At 38.4% G+C, this 16,856-nt stretch overlaps 2 protein-coding genes across 8 annotated transcripts in view; both read right to left on the minus strand.

Moving 5' to 3' along the window:
• Nucleotides 1-4,333, minus strand: part of ranbp2 (RAN binding protein 2) — an 18,088-nt gene extending 13,755 nt beyond the window's left edge. For both annotated transcript variants that reach the window (XM_024286134.2, XM_024286133.2), the window contains exons 1-7: nucleotides 3,869-4,333; nucleotides 3,092-3,159; nucleotides 2,905-3,016; nucleotides 1,992-2,144; nucleotides 1,598-1,828; nucleotides 1,363-1,505; nucleotides 265-460 (exon numbers count right to left, since the gene is read on the minus strand). In XM_024286134.2, the coding sequence (XP_024141902.1) occupies nucleotides 265-460; nucleotides 1,363-1,505; nucleotides 1,598-1,828; nucleotides 1,992-2,144; nucleotides 2,905-3,016; nucleotides 3,092-3,159; nucleotides 3,869-3,940 (975 nt within the window). In that variant the 5' untranslated portion in view covers nucleotides 3,941-4,333. The remainder of the gene's footprint in view (nucleotides 1-264; nucleotides 461-1,362; nucleotides 1,506-1,597; nucleotides 1,829-1,991; nucleotides 2,145-2,904; nucleotides 3,017-3,091; nucleotides 3,160-3,868) is intronic.
• A 140-nt stretch (nucleotides 4,334-4,473) lies between these two features.
• Nucleotides 4,474-16,856, minus strand: part of LOC112155345 (LIM and senescent cell antigen-like-containing domain protein 1) — a 25,913-nt gene continuing 13,530 nt past the window's right edge. For 3 of the 6 annotated variants that reach the window (XM_024286896.2, XM_024286895.2, XM_024286894.2), the window contains 10 exons: nucleotides 12,167-12,326; nucleotides 10,980-11,046; nucleotides 10,783-10,903; nucleotides 10,527-10,676; nucleotides 10,135-10,285; nucleotides 8,456-8,548; nucleotides 8,206-8,254; nucleotides 7,976-8,051; nucleotides 7,338-7,526; nucleotides 5,601-5,737 (listed from right to left, as the gene is read on the minus strand). In XM_024286896.2, the coding sequence (XP_024142664.1) occupies nucleotides 7,382-7,526; nucleotides 7,976-8,051; nucleotides 8,206-8,254; nucleotides 8,456-8,548; nucleotides 10,135-10,285; nucleotides 10,527-10,676; nucleotides 10,783-10,903; nucleotides 10,980-11,046; nucleotides 12,167-12,322 (1,008 nt within the window). In that variant the 5' untranslated portion in view covers nucleotides 12,323-12,326 and the 3' untranslated portion in view covers nucleotides 5,601-5,737; nucleotides 7,338-7,381. Of the gene's footprint in view, nucleotides 5,738-7,337; nucleotides 7,527-7,975; nucleotides 8,052-8,205; nucleotides 8,255-8,455; nucleotides 8,549-10,134; nucleotides 10,286-10,526; nucleotides 10,677-10,782; nucleotides 10,904-10,979; nucleotides 11,047-12,166; nucleotides 12,327-16,319; nucleotides 16,771-16,856 lie in introns of those variants that run through there. The other 3 variants (XM_024286892.2, XM_024286893.2, XM_036217544.1) reach the window with 3 other exon arrangements.

The following is a 16,856-nucleotide window of genomic DNA, read 5'->3' on the forward strand; positions in this document are numbered from 1 at the left end:
ATAAAATTAGACAAAACTGAAAAAATTTATTCAATTTCAAATAATTTTCCCAATAAGACTTATTTAAGAATGAAAACATGTATTTTTTAGCTCATATCGTTTAGAATAGTGGAAGTATAGAAAAAACACAATTTCACAATTCATCTTTAAAAAGTAATAATACAGACATTCTCATTTCTCTTGCACAGACAAAAAAAGGAAACAAACATATTTTCCAATAAACTATTTATGAGCAGAGTTTATCCTCAGTAAGTGCACAGGTACCTGGTATGCCAGCAAGTAGCACATCGCAGACAGATCAGTGACCGCCCTCCAGGTTTGCTGGCGCTCGTGAGCCATTTTCAACAACAGCGTGGCAGCGAGCAGATAGAGGTGACCTCTCATCTCCACAAAAATCTCCAAAAGATCATCGGATTGTCGTCTAGCGGCGGTATTTAGCGTCTGCATGGCACCGTCAAAGCTGAACAGAGTTAAAGAAAAGACAAAAAGGGATATGTGAAGAGGATGTGCTTCAGATCATTTATTTATCAAAAAAATAACCATTATCAAATCAGGAAGTGGTGTAATACAACACAAAGCTTTGTTTAGACCAGAGGTCTGCAACGTAAAAGGTAAGTAATAATTTGCGTTAATTAGCTTAAGTTTTCAGAAGAATTTTAACATGTCAGATACACATTTTGATGCTCATAAACTCTGCGTGTCTAATGGTTGTTGAACATAGGCAAAGTTCTTAAGGTAAACAACTGCATTCATTAGTATAGATCTAAAAAATACACCAATGTTGTCATGTTTATTATTCAATAGTAAAGGGAATAATGATAGTAAATGTCACATTTGACTTTGCCTTCTACCATTTTTTTTTATTGTGTAAATCTGCATCAGAAGATCTGTATTTTAGTCGACATAAGATGGATTTTATTTTGAAGGAACATGATGTGCTGCTGTTAAAAGTAAATAATTTAAGATTGGTATATAAAGGAAAATTATGTAATATCTTTACTTGTTAATCACTTGAATTCAATTATCCTCAATATTTAAAAAGCTCAATTTTATAAATGAATAATTTATTGGGCACAAAACACAAGAGTATTTTTTTTAAATAATAAATTGGAACTTTGTGTCTTTCACTGAGTTTTGGTCAGTAAGAAACAGGACCAAATGACCTCAAGTTTAGATCATCCACTTGAAAGATTATTATAAAAACATGTTTTTTTATTTAAGGAGTACTTTAAATACTGTAACTTTGAAGAAAATATTACTTATTCAAATAGATTCAAAATGAGAAGCAAGAAGCTATATATTTTCATTAGAGTTTTATGCAAGAAAAAGACATTTAAAAAAATTAAATAGGATCTGAAGTACCTCCTGAATGCATCTAGACTCGGTTGTACGTTGGTCTCAGAAAGCGTGATTCTCAGCAGGTTGCAGTGCGTCAACAGGACTTCCTTCTGAAGTCGGCGACACAACTTCTCATTACTAGAGGTATTGGGTTGAGCCAAATACTCCTGAAAAACACATAAGCATGAGCAAAACCTTTTATGAACCAAAAAGGACACAAAGTGATCTGTAGATATTCTAAATGACAGCCTGTTCTGACCTGCAGGGTGTGCAGCACAACTGTGTACCACTCTTTGCTGCGGCGCAACAGGCCCCTCTTTTCAGCTGCCAGGCAGTGTTTAACGGCTTCATCCAGCCGTCCGTCCTGGCAGAACAGCTGCACCAGCTTCACGTTCACGTGGGGATCGGCTGGCCGCGCTGCGAGCTCGGCTTGGAGGAGATCGAACAACTGGTTCCAGCCCTGCTGGCCCTGACGACTCAACAGACGCTCCTATACGAGGAACCACAAAGTGACGAGTCATTTTTAGTGCAAACACTTAATTTCTTTAACTTAGTCTAGAGAGAACACTCCAAAACAGGGTTAGATAAACAAACAACCATTTATTTTTGAATGTTTTTGATAAGCCGTCTAACAGAAGAAAAAAATGTCCCACCTTTAGGGTGAAGACCGTTGGGTTGCCGGGCAAAAGTTTTGCAGCTTTATCCACCCAAAACTCTGCTCTGCTGTCACACTCCTCCTTACCAACAAGTAACTCGGCCACTTTCAGGACCAGGTCCCTCTGTGTGGGGTTCAAGTCCACGGAGCGCTACGAAAAAACACACAGGTAAAGAAATCTTACAACAAAATTTAAATGCAAGTATTAAAAAAAAAAAAAAGAAAAAGAAAGAAAGAAAATACTGAATATACAGCTCCGGGCTTAAATTCAGAAAAAAGATAAAGGATTCTTATGACTACAAAACAGTTTTTGAGATACACCCAATAAACAAATAATAAACAAAAATAGACTCGGAACTGTTGCAGCTTTAAACAGTTTCTTTTTTGTTTATGGTGGAAGTGATAAGTGTTTAAGTGACATTCCCTGTGGCCTTTTAGTTATGATTATGCTGTTTTTCTTTGTCCAGCTGCATTTTTGCATCTGTTTCTGAATTACGATGATTTGAACAAATAAATACTCAGAAATAAAATCTGAGCTTAATTTTCTTTTATATATATCCTCAATCATCAGAAAAATGCCACAAAAACATGTTAAAACACTACAAATATGATTCACTTTGGAGTTGGATTTTAAGTATGTTGAATACTGGTCAAAATACGACATGTCCCTAAATGTGCATGTGTGTTTTACACCTCTTATTCACTAATGAGACATAAACAAGACTTCTAAATATCAGTGTTGCGCACAGTATTCCACATTGAAGGTCAGGTAGTAATGAATTTTTAAAATACAGGTGACACAAAATAATTAAATCCTAAAAAATCTGCAAAAACTGGATTTGTGGTTAGTTTAAATAATTCTATAATAACACTTAATGGGTTTTATTTTCACAACATATCCTCATCTCTACCTTGTAGCATCCAACAGCCTTGTTGAGCTCTCCGTCTCTCTCGTAGAGTTGTCCAAGGAATTTATGTGCTTTCGGATCCCTCTCTTGCACCTTAAGATACTCTGAAACATGTCTAAAAACAGCACAGGCAACCATCAGAATGTACAGAAAGCTACAGTGAGGCAACAATGCACTTTGACATTCTTACCTTTTTGCAAGTTCATATTCTTTTGCTTCAAGGTACAGTTTAGCAAACAAAAATCCTTTCACTGGCTTCTGTGGAAAGATCGTAAAGCATAAATTCAAATTTATTCATTTTTTGTTGCTGAACTAATAACATCATAATAAAAGCTCTCTGAACACACACCAAGTTACAGGCATTTCACAAATGACAGCAGGGGTGCTTTTATTTTCAACTCAAAGCTGCACTTTAGTCTCATATAAAGCCTCTTTTTAAAATTATTTATGAACGGTGACATGAGAAGAACCCCTGCTTCAATTATGAAAACCAAGAAAGGACCTTTTTACAACCTCTCTCCATTCAATCTTAACGACAACATAGCAACCGTGTTAATTTGCTGATTCCATTCAAATTCTACATCAACATTGAATGTCATGTTATGTTTTATTTAATGTTAATAGTTTTCTCTACATGGTTCACACACGTCAAATTATTAATCATTACTGAATCATTTCAATCGTGTACGGTGACTGGTTGTGGCTAGCTCAACGTCTGAGCTACAACTCTGTGCCGCGCGCGTTTCCGTTCAGTCAGACGCCGGTTAGCTAATATCCCCGCTACAGGACAGGTCAGCGTTAGTATAACAAACGAAAAAACACCAACAAGACAAGGTGGCACACGTACCACACATCATTTCAAGCACACGTATGGTTTGGGCTCACTTGGAGGTTATTCTGGCGTATCTATCCTTTCGCTTCAGGTTGTCACATGCACGACTAGCATAGCAGCTAACGCTCCACTTACCTCTTTCGGAGAGGGAGAGGAGCCCAAGACCGAGGAAACGTAACGGTCCACTTCGACTTTACTTCGCCGCATGACTTAAAATGTGTTCACTTCCTTCATATACCATAACACAGGTCACAAATGACTTCCAAAATATCAAAAACGCCGCGGCCAATGTAAGCTCCAGCACGTTAGCTCCCCATGATGCTAACGCGAAGTCTCGCAGTCAAAAAAAAAAGGGCAGATGGTCACGTGGGTGGCGGGTCCTTCAATCCAGGTGGTTGACCAATAGAAAACGAGGATTCCCTGTGACGCAACTAGTTTTGAAAGAGGGGTGGGGTTTCACATGGAGTTGGTTTTCCCCATTGACTGCATATAAAAATATTTTTATAATCAATGGTTTTCCCCCATAAAAAAAGGTTATCCAATGTAAAAAAAAAAAAGTTATTGAAAGAAATAACAACCAGAAAAGTAAGTGTTAATGGCATTTGTGGATTAGGAAAATAAACATACATTTAAATAGATCTGAGTATTGTTTTTGAATCATGAATGGTTTATTTAAACATGTGTACTCTTTTTTTTTATTAAATAAAATTAAAATAAAATCAAAGTACGGACACTAATAGTGCTGATATAATTTTATTCAGATGAGCTGTCAACATTTGGAATTAACAAACATGTCTATTCTAGCCTGGGACATGCAGTTTGGTTTGTCAACACACAACAAATATCTTCATAAACATTGTATGCATAAGATGAAGCCTCACAGAAATATCAGTTTTTATATAATTTTGTACAAATATCAACAAATAAGCAAACTACATACTTTGTATTAGGCTGCATAAACATCCTATGATCAAATACCGGATTTCCGTAAAGCTGCTGGTTTGCCCTCCTCTATTGAGGTCTGAGCCTGAAGAAAGTAAAAAAGCCTCCACTTCCTTAAGAGGATCACTTTTTTGGATTACAAACAGCACAGGCAACGTTCCAAAATCCAATGTTATTCCCACATCCGGCGGCGTCTATACGTCACCGTGTTGTAATAAACAGAGCATTAGCAGCTGCCATGCAAACCCGGGACTGTAAAGCTGCTCAGTGTTAGATGACGGGGAGCAGTGATCAACTAAAGCTACTATTGTAAATAAATATTGTTCATCTTTATTGATTCATATTGAATATTATGTTTAAATGTGGCTAAAGCATACATATAACAAGACAAAATGGGAAAAAAGAAATGTGGTTAAACATCTGGTTTGCATAGATGAGTGTTTCTGAAACATTTTATATGAAATCACTACTTTATTGGTGAAAATACTGAACAATTTAAGCTAAGTATTTTGGCATAATATTCAAACTTTTGGTGCTAAAAAAACAGGAAGCATAATACTTTCTTTAGTTTTACTTAATTACAAAATAAAAGTCTCACATATTTGCAAAATACACTGGCAAACATTTCTTGCATAAAACATCATTTACTTTTTAAAGCACAATTTTTATTATCAAGTATATAAGACCAGTTATGATGGTTTGTATTTTTTATTTAAAGGTATATTTAGCAATAAAGAAAGCCAGAATATAAAAGATATACAGTGCAGAATTTGAGGAAAAAGGCACTCGAGCTGACGGTTGGTTTGGAGCCAGTTTCTGATGAATAAAGTGACTCTAAACTCGTGATTCTAAGTGCAACATCCAAGCTAAATGTAACATAAGCACAACAACGACTTTTTAAAGGGTGGGTTGGAGCGTGGTTTTCGTTGCATCTTCCCGAGCGGCGTTTACTTCCGAGCGACGGTCTCAGACAGTTTCTTCAGCCTCTTCTTCAGCTCCAGCGGGAACTTTTCGTAGCATTTCTTACACACTGGCTTCATGTCAAACTCCACAAACTTGTTCCTGAAAACAAAAGCAGACAGAAAATGTGGATGGTTGAGTGACTTTAATATTTGCATGAAATTTGCTTTTTAAATCCTGAATAAGAGGGGTTTTTTTCTGACACAGTAAGTTTAATACCTTTAAAGGCACTTAAAGACCCACTCTGAACATCTTAAGAACCAGTTTTTCCTTAAAATGAAAATAATGTGGAATATACCAAAGAGCAAGTTGACTACAGAAGACATTCTGATATTTTTCTGTTGTCACAATGGACTCTTATGGATTAAAAGTTTTCCCAGTGGTCTTTTGAATAAAGAAATACTCAAACATGTTATTTTGAGCTAAATTTTCCTTTATATATGTCCTCTATAATCAGAAAAATGCCACAAGAAAATGTAAAAAAATTAAAATAATAACACGATTTCCATCTGAGTGAGTTTCTAAAAACACTCGTACCAATGCACATGCAGTGGTATGAGAACATGAACATGCGTGTCAGTGATCAATGGGCGCCATGAACATCCACATTTCTATTTAAGGTGAACTTTGACTCGTAACTCTTGTGCTATCCTACGCATGCTTACATTAAAAGTGGGGTCATCTGACCCCACAAGACAGCGCGCTGAACTTTTTATTTCAAGGATTTTTTTTCATCTTCACTGGACTCCATAAGAGCGCATCACGGTTAAAAGATATAGTACACACTACATTCATTTTTTTTTCGGAAGCACACTGATTAAAATAAATTCTTATTTAACCTTATTTTACTTATGAAAATCCACATTACCGACAATGAACCCTGGGAAGCCAACTAGTAATAATTTGATTTTCATTTGGCAAAAGGTCCAGAATTTCTTTGTTTTTGGAAATAAAGCTTCACAAAATGCTTCACGTCTTACATCTCCAATATAAAGACAACTTTGGTGTTTTTTTTTCTTGTTAATTTTTGACTTTTTTCTTGTAAATTTACGCGTTTTAAAGTTGTAGATTTACGACTTTTAAAGTTATAAATTTATGACTTTAAAACACGTAAATTTACAAGAAAAAAAGTGAGAACTTTAGCCTGATTTTTAAAGCAATAAATATATGACTTTATTCTAGAAATTTAAATCATGACTTTTTTTCTCGTAAATTTACAACCTTAACCTTACAACCTCACTGGCTCCAATTCTTCGTAAAAAAAATAAACAATAATCCTGTATTTAATCAAAGAAAGGCACATTGACGTGAATCTCCTGAACTTTTTTATTTCATTCCTTCTAAACTCTTTATCTTGGCTGCCTCTAATTAAAATACCACAGCATGTAAATGTTGCTGGAAGCCTTCTGTGCTCCGGTGAAAAGCTTTCGGAAGTATTTAAAGAATTACTTCCCACACCAGACATATTGTGAAACAAAGCTTTCCCTTCAGCCTGTGATTGATCTGATTTTCCTGTTTGCACAGCCTAAATCCCGATCTCCGTTTCCTGCTTACAGCTGGTCTCGTGCTGTAATATTACAGAAAAAGGTCACTCCCTTTCTGTTCGCCTGCAACCTTTCTGCTTCCATACAACCGTGGCATGAGGGTTAGGAGCGTCACGAACAGACAGTGAGGCAAAACAGAACGGGAGATGGACACTGACCAAAGGAAGAATGAATGAAGTGAGGAGAAAGGAGCAAGAAAGGATCACAGACACATGGGGATCAGTGGTTTCTTCTTCTTCTCCTTGGAGTCGCGTTCGCGCTTGGCCAGCCGGCGCTTCATGTCGTCTGGAAGGCGTTCGTAGCAGTGTTTGCACACCGGCTTCAGGTCCACCTCCACAAACTTATCCCTGACGGAGCAGGGGCCACGGAGAGGAGGTGATGGGCGAGCAAGAAAGAGGGGAGAAGATAGTAAAGATAGCAGGAGGGAAGATGGTTGAACAGAAGAAAAGCAAAGGAGTTCAGATAAACAGCAGAAAAGTGAGATGAGAAAACAGAACATTTAACAGCCTTAAATGAAAGAAAGAGAAAGAGCTGGTTTCATATTTTATTTTGAAATACTCACCTCTTTTCTCATTTCTGCCAGTTAACTGCATTTATCTTCCTGTTTCTTTCCATTTGTTAGCTTTTCAGGTGTTCTTTTTGTTCTTTTGATTATAAAATTTGGTGTTTTTCTTCAAAAATATGTCATTTAGAATTAATTTCTCATGTGACTCAATTTTCTGGAGCTTCCTTATACATCAGATAAACTTATTAAGACTTATTTATCTAATCTAAACCCACAATGTGTGTCACTTACTTGAGGGTGAGCTTGGTGTTGCAGGTGGAGCATCCAAAGCAGTTGACACACCAAGCCTTGTTGAGGGCAGACACCACTGAAAGAAAAAAACATTCTAGTTACTCACAAACATAAAATGATTCTTTGATAATATCATAAGAAGAAAAAATTATGATAATGTATGAAGAAGTGAAGAATCTAGAACTGATAACTGCACTTCTGGTGTTGTTGAAGATCTAAAAAGTTCTCACCGTCTCCTTCAATCACTCGGTTGCAGTGGTAGCAAACGTCTCCGAACAGCTGAGTGAGATGAAAGAGGAGAATCCAGAGTCAGCAGTAGAGACACACAACCTGCCTGCTCTGCTCTGTACTGTCAGCCCTTCAGAAAAATGCTCTTAATGTGGCCACAAACGTGAATTACACGAAAAGCTTACATTTTGTTCTGGAACATATTCACTGATGAACATGATACTCTGGTAGAGAAACACGAGCAAGCTTTACCTGGTTGTAGTGGGTCTCACAATAAGCCAGACCCTTTCGCTCGTAGTGACGATGCCCCAGGAAGGGTTTCTCACACTTAGCACACACAAAATGCTGGAAAATAAAAAAAGAAACAAGGACACTCAGTTGGTATATATAAAGCAAAGCACGTCCTGTTATTGCCATCATACGGATAAAAAGATAAAAATAATAATCCACTTATTCTCTAAATGACCCTACAGATTACAAAGTTAAAGCATAAAAACAAATATTTACTTCTCAGTTAGACTTCAGGAGCCCAGAATTAGAGGCTAAAACTGTGTTCACCATTATCTCTAAAAAAATGCTGAAAATTATTTGAATTTCTTATTAAAGTGCTACGCCAACTATATTTTTATCAATTGTAAAATAAGTCTTTAATCATAATTATGGCGTTTTTAGCTAATATCATCAAGCCTGTGTCATTTTATAAGACATATTTTATGTAGCGCAGCAGAAGTTTGTTAGAAATTCGCCTCTGAGTTGAGGGCGGGACTGTTGGTGCAGAAGTAACCTTGTTGTCCCAGCATTTCGTGGTTTACACTCTCGCCCACTAGCTTACAGCCCCTTACAACCCCAACAACATTAGCGTAGCAAAAAAAAAAAAAAAACTTTGAGTAATATTGGACCTTTGAAGCCTCGGAAGCGGAAAATGAAAACATTATTGGTTCTATTTGTCTGCAAATGGATGCATCACAATTTTAGTGGAGTAAGGAGACTTACTGGCGACATATTGGCATGGCGAACTATCACGATATTTCAACTTGCGAACAGTTCACAGTACCGTCTTTCCCTTCCAGTAATCTTTTTTTTTTAAATACCATAGAAGTCCACCAGGGGGAGGTTCTCATGAGAATGTCAGTGAAGTGCAGAGATGCTTGGTACTGGTGCCACATCATCAGTTTTTACTGAATCATTACATTTTTAGCCTTAACGATATTGTTATATTTGTCAATATTTGCCAAATCGTGATACTGTTGGTATCGGGATCCATGAATAATGAATCACTCTAAGATTCCCATCCCTAATTGTATATAACTGAAAATGTTGGGTGATCTTCCCTGAAGTTGCTTGTACATAAAACACTTTATACAAATAACCACTAAATTAAATGCTGAAATACTCTTTGTTAGAAGGTGTGAGGCTGTTGCAAATCATGTAGGCAGAAAACATTAATAAACAAGTTTATTTTAAAACTCCATGTCATGAATAAGTGTCTCTGCAAATAGTTCTGCACTTGACAGAGCAAGTATGAAGCAGACTTAAAGTGTGAAATTAAAATAGAAATATCTATAATCTCAAAGTTAATACACTGGTAAGAGAAATTGTGCAAATGTACATATGTGGTAAAAATTAAAGGTCTTTAAATGAGCAAAATGAAAGAAAAAAACGGAGTGTGCTTTTTTAAACTCAAACAGGCATTCTGTGGTTCCTCCTTGTTTTGCAGTTTACAAGTTTAGAAGTGTATTTTCCAACTTTGAACACTAGATGGGGACATCAGCATAAAATAAAGATCTCTGTGACCAAATTAGCTAATACAAGTGAGAAATTATTACAACACAACAGTGTCCTAACACATTTCAACTGACAAAACATTAAATTGTAATTTTGTATTCTGTTTTAGCAACATTGTTATAACTAAAGTGTGATTTGGGTCGTACCTCCACATGCCACTGCTTGCCCATGGCATTGACCACACGGCCCTCGATGGGTCTCCTACAGGCGCCGCAGATGGGCACGCCCATCTTGTCGTGGCAGGGCAGACAGTAGAGTTCTCCCTTCAGCTCCCTGGCATCAGCCGTCAGCTCCTTACTGCAGAGGGAAACAAGAAATAACACTGATGATAATAGATGAAGAAGATAATAGTTTTTTTAATGCAACAAATAATCTAAAATAAAATCTCTAACAAAAAACTATAACAAAAGTTTTCATCCTGCATTTACAGTTACAGTGTTTGTCCACTAGAGGGCGATCAGCTCATCTTTCTGTGGATTACATTGTTCATATTTGTGAGTCAGACAAGAGCCCAGTGTGTGTTGGAGGATGAGAGTACCCGCAGTTGTTGCAGTTGAAGTGATCCGGGTGATAGGGGTCGTTCTTGAACAGCAGCGGCTGCTCATCGATAATGGCGTGACACTTCTGACAGATGTACTTGCCGAGACCCCGAGCTTTCTCTTTATTGTGGCACGGGCGGCACAAGTGTCTGGTGGGACGGAGAACAGAAAAAAAAAAAAAAAAAAAAAATCACTCCTCAAGGTCAAAACAGTCACTAACTTAATATTGAATCCTTGTTAGAACAGTAGACTGACCGTCCAGCATTTTTAACAAATCCAACGTCTGCGAGCACAGTATGGCAGATCACACAGCAGAAGCAGTCTGGATGCCAGCTGTTGTTCATCGCCTTGATCACACGGCCGATAATGAACTCGCCTGTGAGTTTACATAGAAATGATGTGAGTGAAAAAACTGACAAACAGCTTGGCGTGATAAAAAGTGATGCACTCACAACACTGATGGCAACACGGAGCGAAGAGCATCTGGAAGTCGTGCTCACAGTACTTCCTGCCTTCAAACTGTCAAAATGACAGAAAATATGTCATAAGAATCTAAAGCATTTTAAAGATGAAAGACGTTAAAAAAAAAGAAAAAGTCTATCTGAAAAGGGGGATTAAGAGAAACGGCTATCTTGACACTGTGGCTTAAAGACCCACGCCGATGGAAATGACATTTTTGGTGTTTTTAACATGTTCTTGTGCATTTTTTCTGATGATAGAAGACGGATAGAAAGAAAATTAAACCAAATTATTTATTCAAATTGTTGTGAACCAGGAGCAGATACAAAAATGCCATTTTAAAAAGCTTGTAGCTGTTACTAAGAAGTTACAATCGGTTGGCAATAAGCTCTCTGCTGTGATCCAATCTGATTCAGCTTTCTCAAAATTGTACATATGGATGGCTCCATATGGCTCGCCATCTTTGTTACACCGCTAATGTTAGGTTGAGGGTGTGAGGAGCTGTAAGGTACCGGGAGAGTGCATACATCGAGAGCTACGGGGAGGGGAAGAGGGGGCGGGGATGCTCGAATTTCTAATGAACTGGAGAAAATATGTCTTAGAATAAGTCCCAGGTTTTTTTATTTTGGCTAAAAACTGCATAATTATGATAAAAAAAACACAATAGATCACAATAATAAACAAAAGATGATTCTAATTTCATTGTTTCTTACTGCAATCATGCAGCTTCCTGTTTGAAATACAAACTATTTCTATTACGTCAGAAAGAAGCAGAAATCTACGTTGGACTTTGTTCATGAGCCATTAACTCTCACAAATCTCAAGGACAAGCTAACAAGGTTAAAAGGTTAAGGCGACTAAAGTGCTTTGTCAGCAGAGTTATTCTTAGCTGGACATAAACTTAGAGTAACTGCAGGAGGAGAAAATGTTGCATCCTGAGCTTTGGGGCTCGTATTGATCAAACTCAGAGAAACATCTCCTCATTGATTTTGGAGGCTCAAGTTTCTCAGATAATTACTGGAGGATGGTTTCTGAATCACCTCCTTGCACACTGCAAGCTGAAGTTTGTGCTGATGCATTAATAAGGTGGTTATTCATTTTTTTTTAAACAAACAGAGGACTTCTTTATCTGTAATCATTTCCAAGTGATTTGGTTCATTTCTATGCAGCATGATGTTACCTCATAGAAGAGCCCCTCTGGGAACTGCTGGAAACACTGGGCACAGACGAAGCACTGCTCGTGGTAAAGCTCCCCGTTGCTGTTCACTATTTTCTCGGCTGGAGCGAAGCCGCTCTTGCACCGCTCACACATGGCGTTGGCCAGAGCGTTGGCCATGTTGCTGAAACAAGAATAAAAACAAATCTTAAGTATCTAGTGTCATAGAAAAGAAATTTACTTTAATCCACATCTTAAATCAGATGATTCACAGTTAGTTCCAAAATGTTGCGTCTTATTTGATCTTTACTTGGAACATTTTCTAAAATGACAGAGAAGCTGGAGGATCCCTTCAGCTAAAACTGATGAAACACGCACACGCAAAGGCACGTGCACACCTACAAACACACACACAGAGTTTGTGCTACAGGTTTACTTTGGCCCTGCTCATCAGGGCGTGGGGATTGTCGAGGTGGGAAACCGCTGAGGAAACAGAATGAAGCCACTGCTGATGCTAGATTAATATCCCTTTGATGTGAAGCTGATTCAACCTTTTCCTTTTTACAGTCTCAACTATTCTGCTAACAATCATTGAAAGAGCTGACCCAGATATTTTCTTCTACTGAAAAACAAAAATGGATTAAGAAACCACAAGATTATTAACGTCTTCTGTGTGAATATTCAGTCTCTCAGTTTCCTCATTTCAGGGGTTGAAAGGCGTTTTGCTGTCATAACACAGAATTAGTGTCCACCTCACTCTGGACACACTTCCTATCAGCACATGAGCAAATCTGGAGCAGAGACCAGACCTCATCAGCTTTCACAAACAGATGAGAAACATCCAAACCCCATCAGACTTCAGCTGAAGCATTTAGGATTTTGACTCCCAAATAAAAGCTGATAGTTGGCCCAATGTGAATCTGATCAATATTAGTTCAGATTTATTATTTCCAACCAACTAGTTTCTGTTATCATCCTGAAATCTGCTTTCTGGGACGTTTTTGTTTGTTAGCAGTGAGTCAAATCTTTGGCAACATACTTCACTCTAATAGCATTTATAGCTAATTTGGCATTTACAGAAGATTTTTAAGTTATCTTAGACCTAAGCTTATACTTTGGCTACATGCTAGCTTTTTTGTGGATATTTTGGCTTTTGTTGAGTTTTTTTTTTTTTGTGTGTGTATTTTGGAGTTTAGCTAATATTTCAGGAACATGCAAGCTTTTTTTGGCTAAATTACCATCTACTCAGTTTTTTCAGGCTAATTTGGAGTTAAGCTAATATTTCAGCAACTTGCTAACTTTTTGCAAATTTGGCATCTACTGCTGTTTTTAAAGCAAATTTTAAGTTTAGCTAATATTTTAGCAATAAGTTTTTGTCGAATTTGGCATGTACCAAGGTTTTTCCACTAATTTGCCAAAAATTTTGCAGCATTGCATTGGGAATGGTCTTCTGCAGCTTTACTCTTATAGCTTTTGCAAATTAGCATCAGCAATATAGTTAACCTTTTTCCTTTAAATTAACTTCAACTTTTTCTACTAAAACTCACGCAGTAAAGCAATTCAAGCAACCACCTTCTACAATTTTGCAGTCAAACATATTTCCACAGGAAATGCACATTTTCTAATTTTCTTAAAGTTTTTATTTAGTTTAACCATTTGTGCGTCAGAAAAAGGTGTTTTTTGATCTGCTTGACTAGTGAATACGACTTTAATATATGTAACTGTATCCATGGTTCTGACAATAAATCTCCTGTCAATCCTAACATTTGAACCTGCAGATTTAATTTAAAAAAAGGCCCTAGGAGAGCAGGATAGAAGGAGAATCCTGAACTCCCCTGCTTTGCTTTAAAGGTCAGAATACCACTCTGTCTCTTGGCAACACATCCACACAAAGCTGCTGAGTTTTATACAGGGATCAATTCTGCTCATTTTAATTTAACCATTTTTGTCTATTTTCCACATCAAGGATTATTAGAAAGAATAATTTATAATAATAAAAAGAAATGTCTTTAAAATAATTAATTTATCTTGCATCTAAAATAATAATTTTTCAGATAAACCCAACTCCATCTTTCAACATCTACAGCATTAAAACCCCCATGTTGAAGCAAGATGTTTCCAGTTCTCTTGGTTTATTAAACACATACTCCTTGATATGCCCTATCTGGACTGATATCAAACAGACAGAGAGCCCTGCCCTGTCCGAAGGATTTGTGGGAGGAAGTGATACATCTCTCAGGCATTTCCACCTCCTACATGCTCCTGGCACCCCAACACAAACACCAGCCTGACTGCCAATAAAAGCAAAAAAAACTATAATACGTTTTCTTCATTAAATTTAAAATTCCCCAAAGCTTTTGCTTTCTGTTTGGCTCTGCTCATAAGCTGTTTTCATACATCTGAATCAGGTTAAGCGCAGTTGTGCTCTAACACATGTGCGGGTCACATAGGGAATTTTTATGAAGGTTCTTGCAGCTCAAGATACTCTGACTAAGAGAATATCGGAGATGGGGGTGGAAAAGGTGTGCTGCGAGGATGTTGGATCATTAAAATACTTCTCAGCAGAATCAATGAAGGAGTGGATTACAGTTATAAGGGCAGCAAGACAGAGCAAGAAGTAAAAGGCAACAATGTTGACTAACTCTCCAGACATTCACTACTAGTACAAGAACACTTTTTGCTTTACTTTTTATTGTCCTTTGTCTATAAAAGGAGTGTGGTTGGCAGCTAAGGAAAATGATGCAAACTCCTGATTGTGTTGTGAATACTCTCAGCTTCCTTCCTCCACTAATGTCCAGGAAAACCAACCCTTTTATGTCACTCAAAACCTTTCCGTCACCTCCGTAGTAAGTTAATGTCACGTTTACTGGCCTTATTTGACATTAAAAACCCTGCATTGTCTTTTGATTGACAGGTGATTGTCAAATCCATATCTCCACAACAGCCTCACTGAGCACGTTCCAATAACTGTCGGGCGCCAAATGTCTCGCCGGCTTGCACATTTTTGGAAGGACTGAGGTTTGGAGGCAATGCATCCCGCCAAGATGTGAGGAAAAAAATTCAGACGAAAATCATGTTTTTGGTGTTTTTGACAAATTCACGTGGCATTTTTCTTGATGACAGAGAACAAAGACTTTAAACACTTTATGAATTTTTTAAATTGTTGTTTTTTAAAATTGTGTCTCGGCTGGCCTGGCAACATCTTGGGGTGCCCCTAGAAGAGCTGGAGGAAGTGACCGGGGACAGGGAAGTTTGGGTAAGTTTGCTTAGACTGCTGCTCCTACGATCCAGTCCTGGATGAGCGGAAGAAGATGGAAGGAGATGGATGGATGTTTAAGCTAGCGCATAAACATCTCTCATTCAGCGGGGCGGGGTTGCTCTTAACAACGGTCTCTCTGAGCAACAGGAAGGGCCCGCCCACAACTCAGAGGTGAATTTCTAATGAACTACTTACTGCCGCTCTGCAGAAAGTATGTCCTAGAAAGCAAACCACACTAGAACCACACTTTTCCTCAATGACTTTCGCAGTTTTTGGTTTCCATTTGTTGGAGGAGAAATAAAGAAATTACTGCTTTCATTGCGGGATAAGAAATCTTCCTCTAATTGGCCAAATACTGATTCACTTTAAAGCTTTAAAATGTCCCCTCCAAAAACTGCGGGGGATCCCACGTCTCTATTTCCCCACAGCCAATGATGAACCTGTATCGCTCAGAAATGCACCATATATATTTAGCCTTTCTGAGTCCCAGGCACTCATACCTCAAATGCCAGCTGCCACTTTGCGTAACAACTTCCCCCCTTTCCACCAAAATAGTCCTCCACTGTGCTCTCCCTCTAGTAGGGCTCCCCGATCCCACACAAACATGGCAGCCTGGCGGCTTGAGCTAATCAAAGTGGCCGGTGAAAGCCAGCTCGAAGCATATCAGAATTCTTCACATTCTGTAACACTGCAGTCAGCTCCGAGTTAACACACTCCCCATCAGCGAGAGCGGATTCCTTCATGCTAACTCCCCCTTGAACAAACAGCTTCTTTTCCAGCGCTTTTGGTTGGCATTTCCACAGGAAAATGTTGGAAATAATGATCTCATGACCTATGAGGTGACTTGATGCTAAATTTAAGTAGGTACACCTTTTAAAGCTTCAGACTTCCCTTAAAAATGTAATTTCAACTACTTACAAGCGAGCATAAAAGTCGCAGAACTCTTTGTAGACTTTAACATCACTCTTCCTCCTTTGAGACTTGGACACCGGCAGTTCAGTGTCTCCTCCGTCACTCTGACTGGTGTGGAAGCCGTTCATCTCCCGGCGGTGCACTTGGTCGGGGGCTTCGCCATCCTCAGGTATGGACGGCGGGTGAGCACGACCGTTCATCTCCATGATCCCCAACAGAGCAGTGACCTAATTCCAGATGTCCATCTAAAACCTCGAGAGGGGGCCTCCCATCCCTGAACGAACAGAAAAATCTGCTGCAATGCCTCGGCGGTGAGGACAAGAGGAACGTAGAAAGAGCTGTAGAACCACCAACTGATCACACTGCCGAAAGTCTGCTTCCTCCCTCCCTCTCCTCCACAAACACTGTTTTCATGGACACACTCCCTCTTTCTCCCATCTACTCTCCCTCTTTTTCCTCCACACCCTCCCCTCCTGTGGCACTATTCTTGTGCAGGTTACTCCAGTTAAAGAGCCCACCCCGACTCCTGTTCAGACGGAGGTC

Source organism: Oryzias melastigma, linkage group LG21 (genome assembly GCF_002922805.2).
Source record: "Oryzias melastigma strain HK-1 linkage group LG21, ASM292280v2, whole genome shotgun sequence".
NCBI lineage: Eukaryota > Metazoa > Chordata > Actinopteri > Beloniformes > Adrianichthyidae > Oryzias > Oryzias melastigma.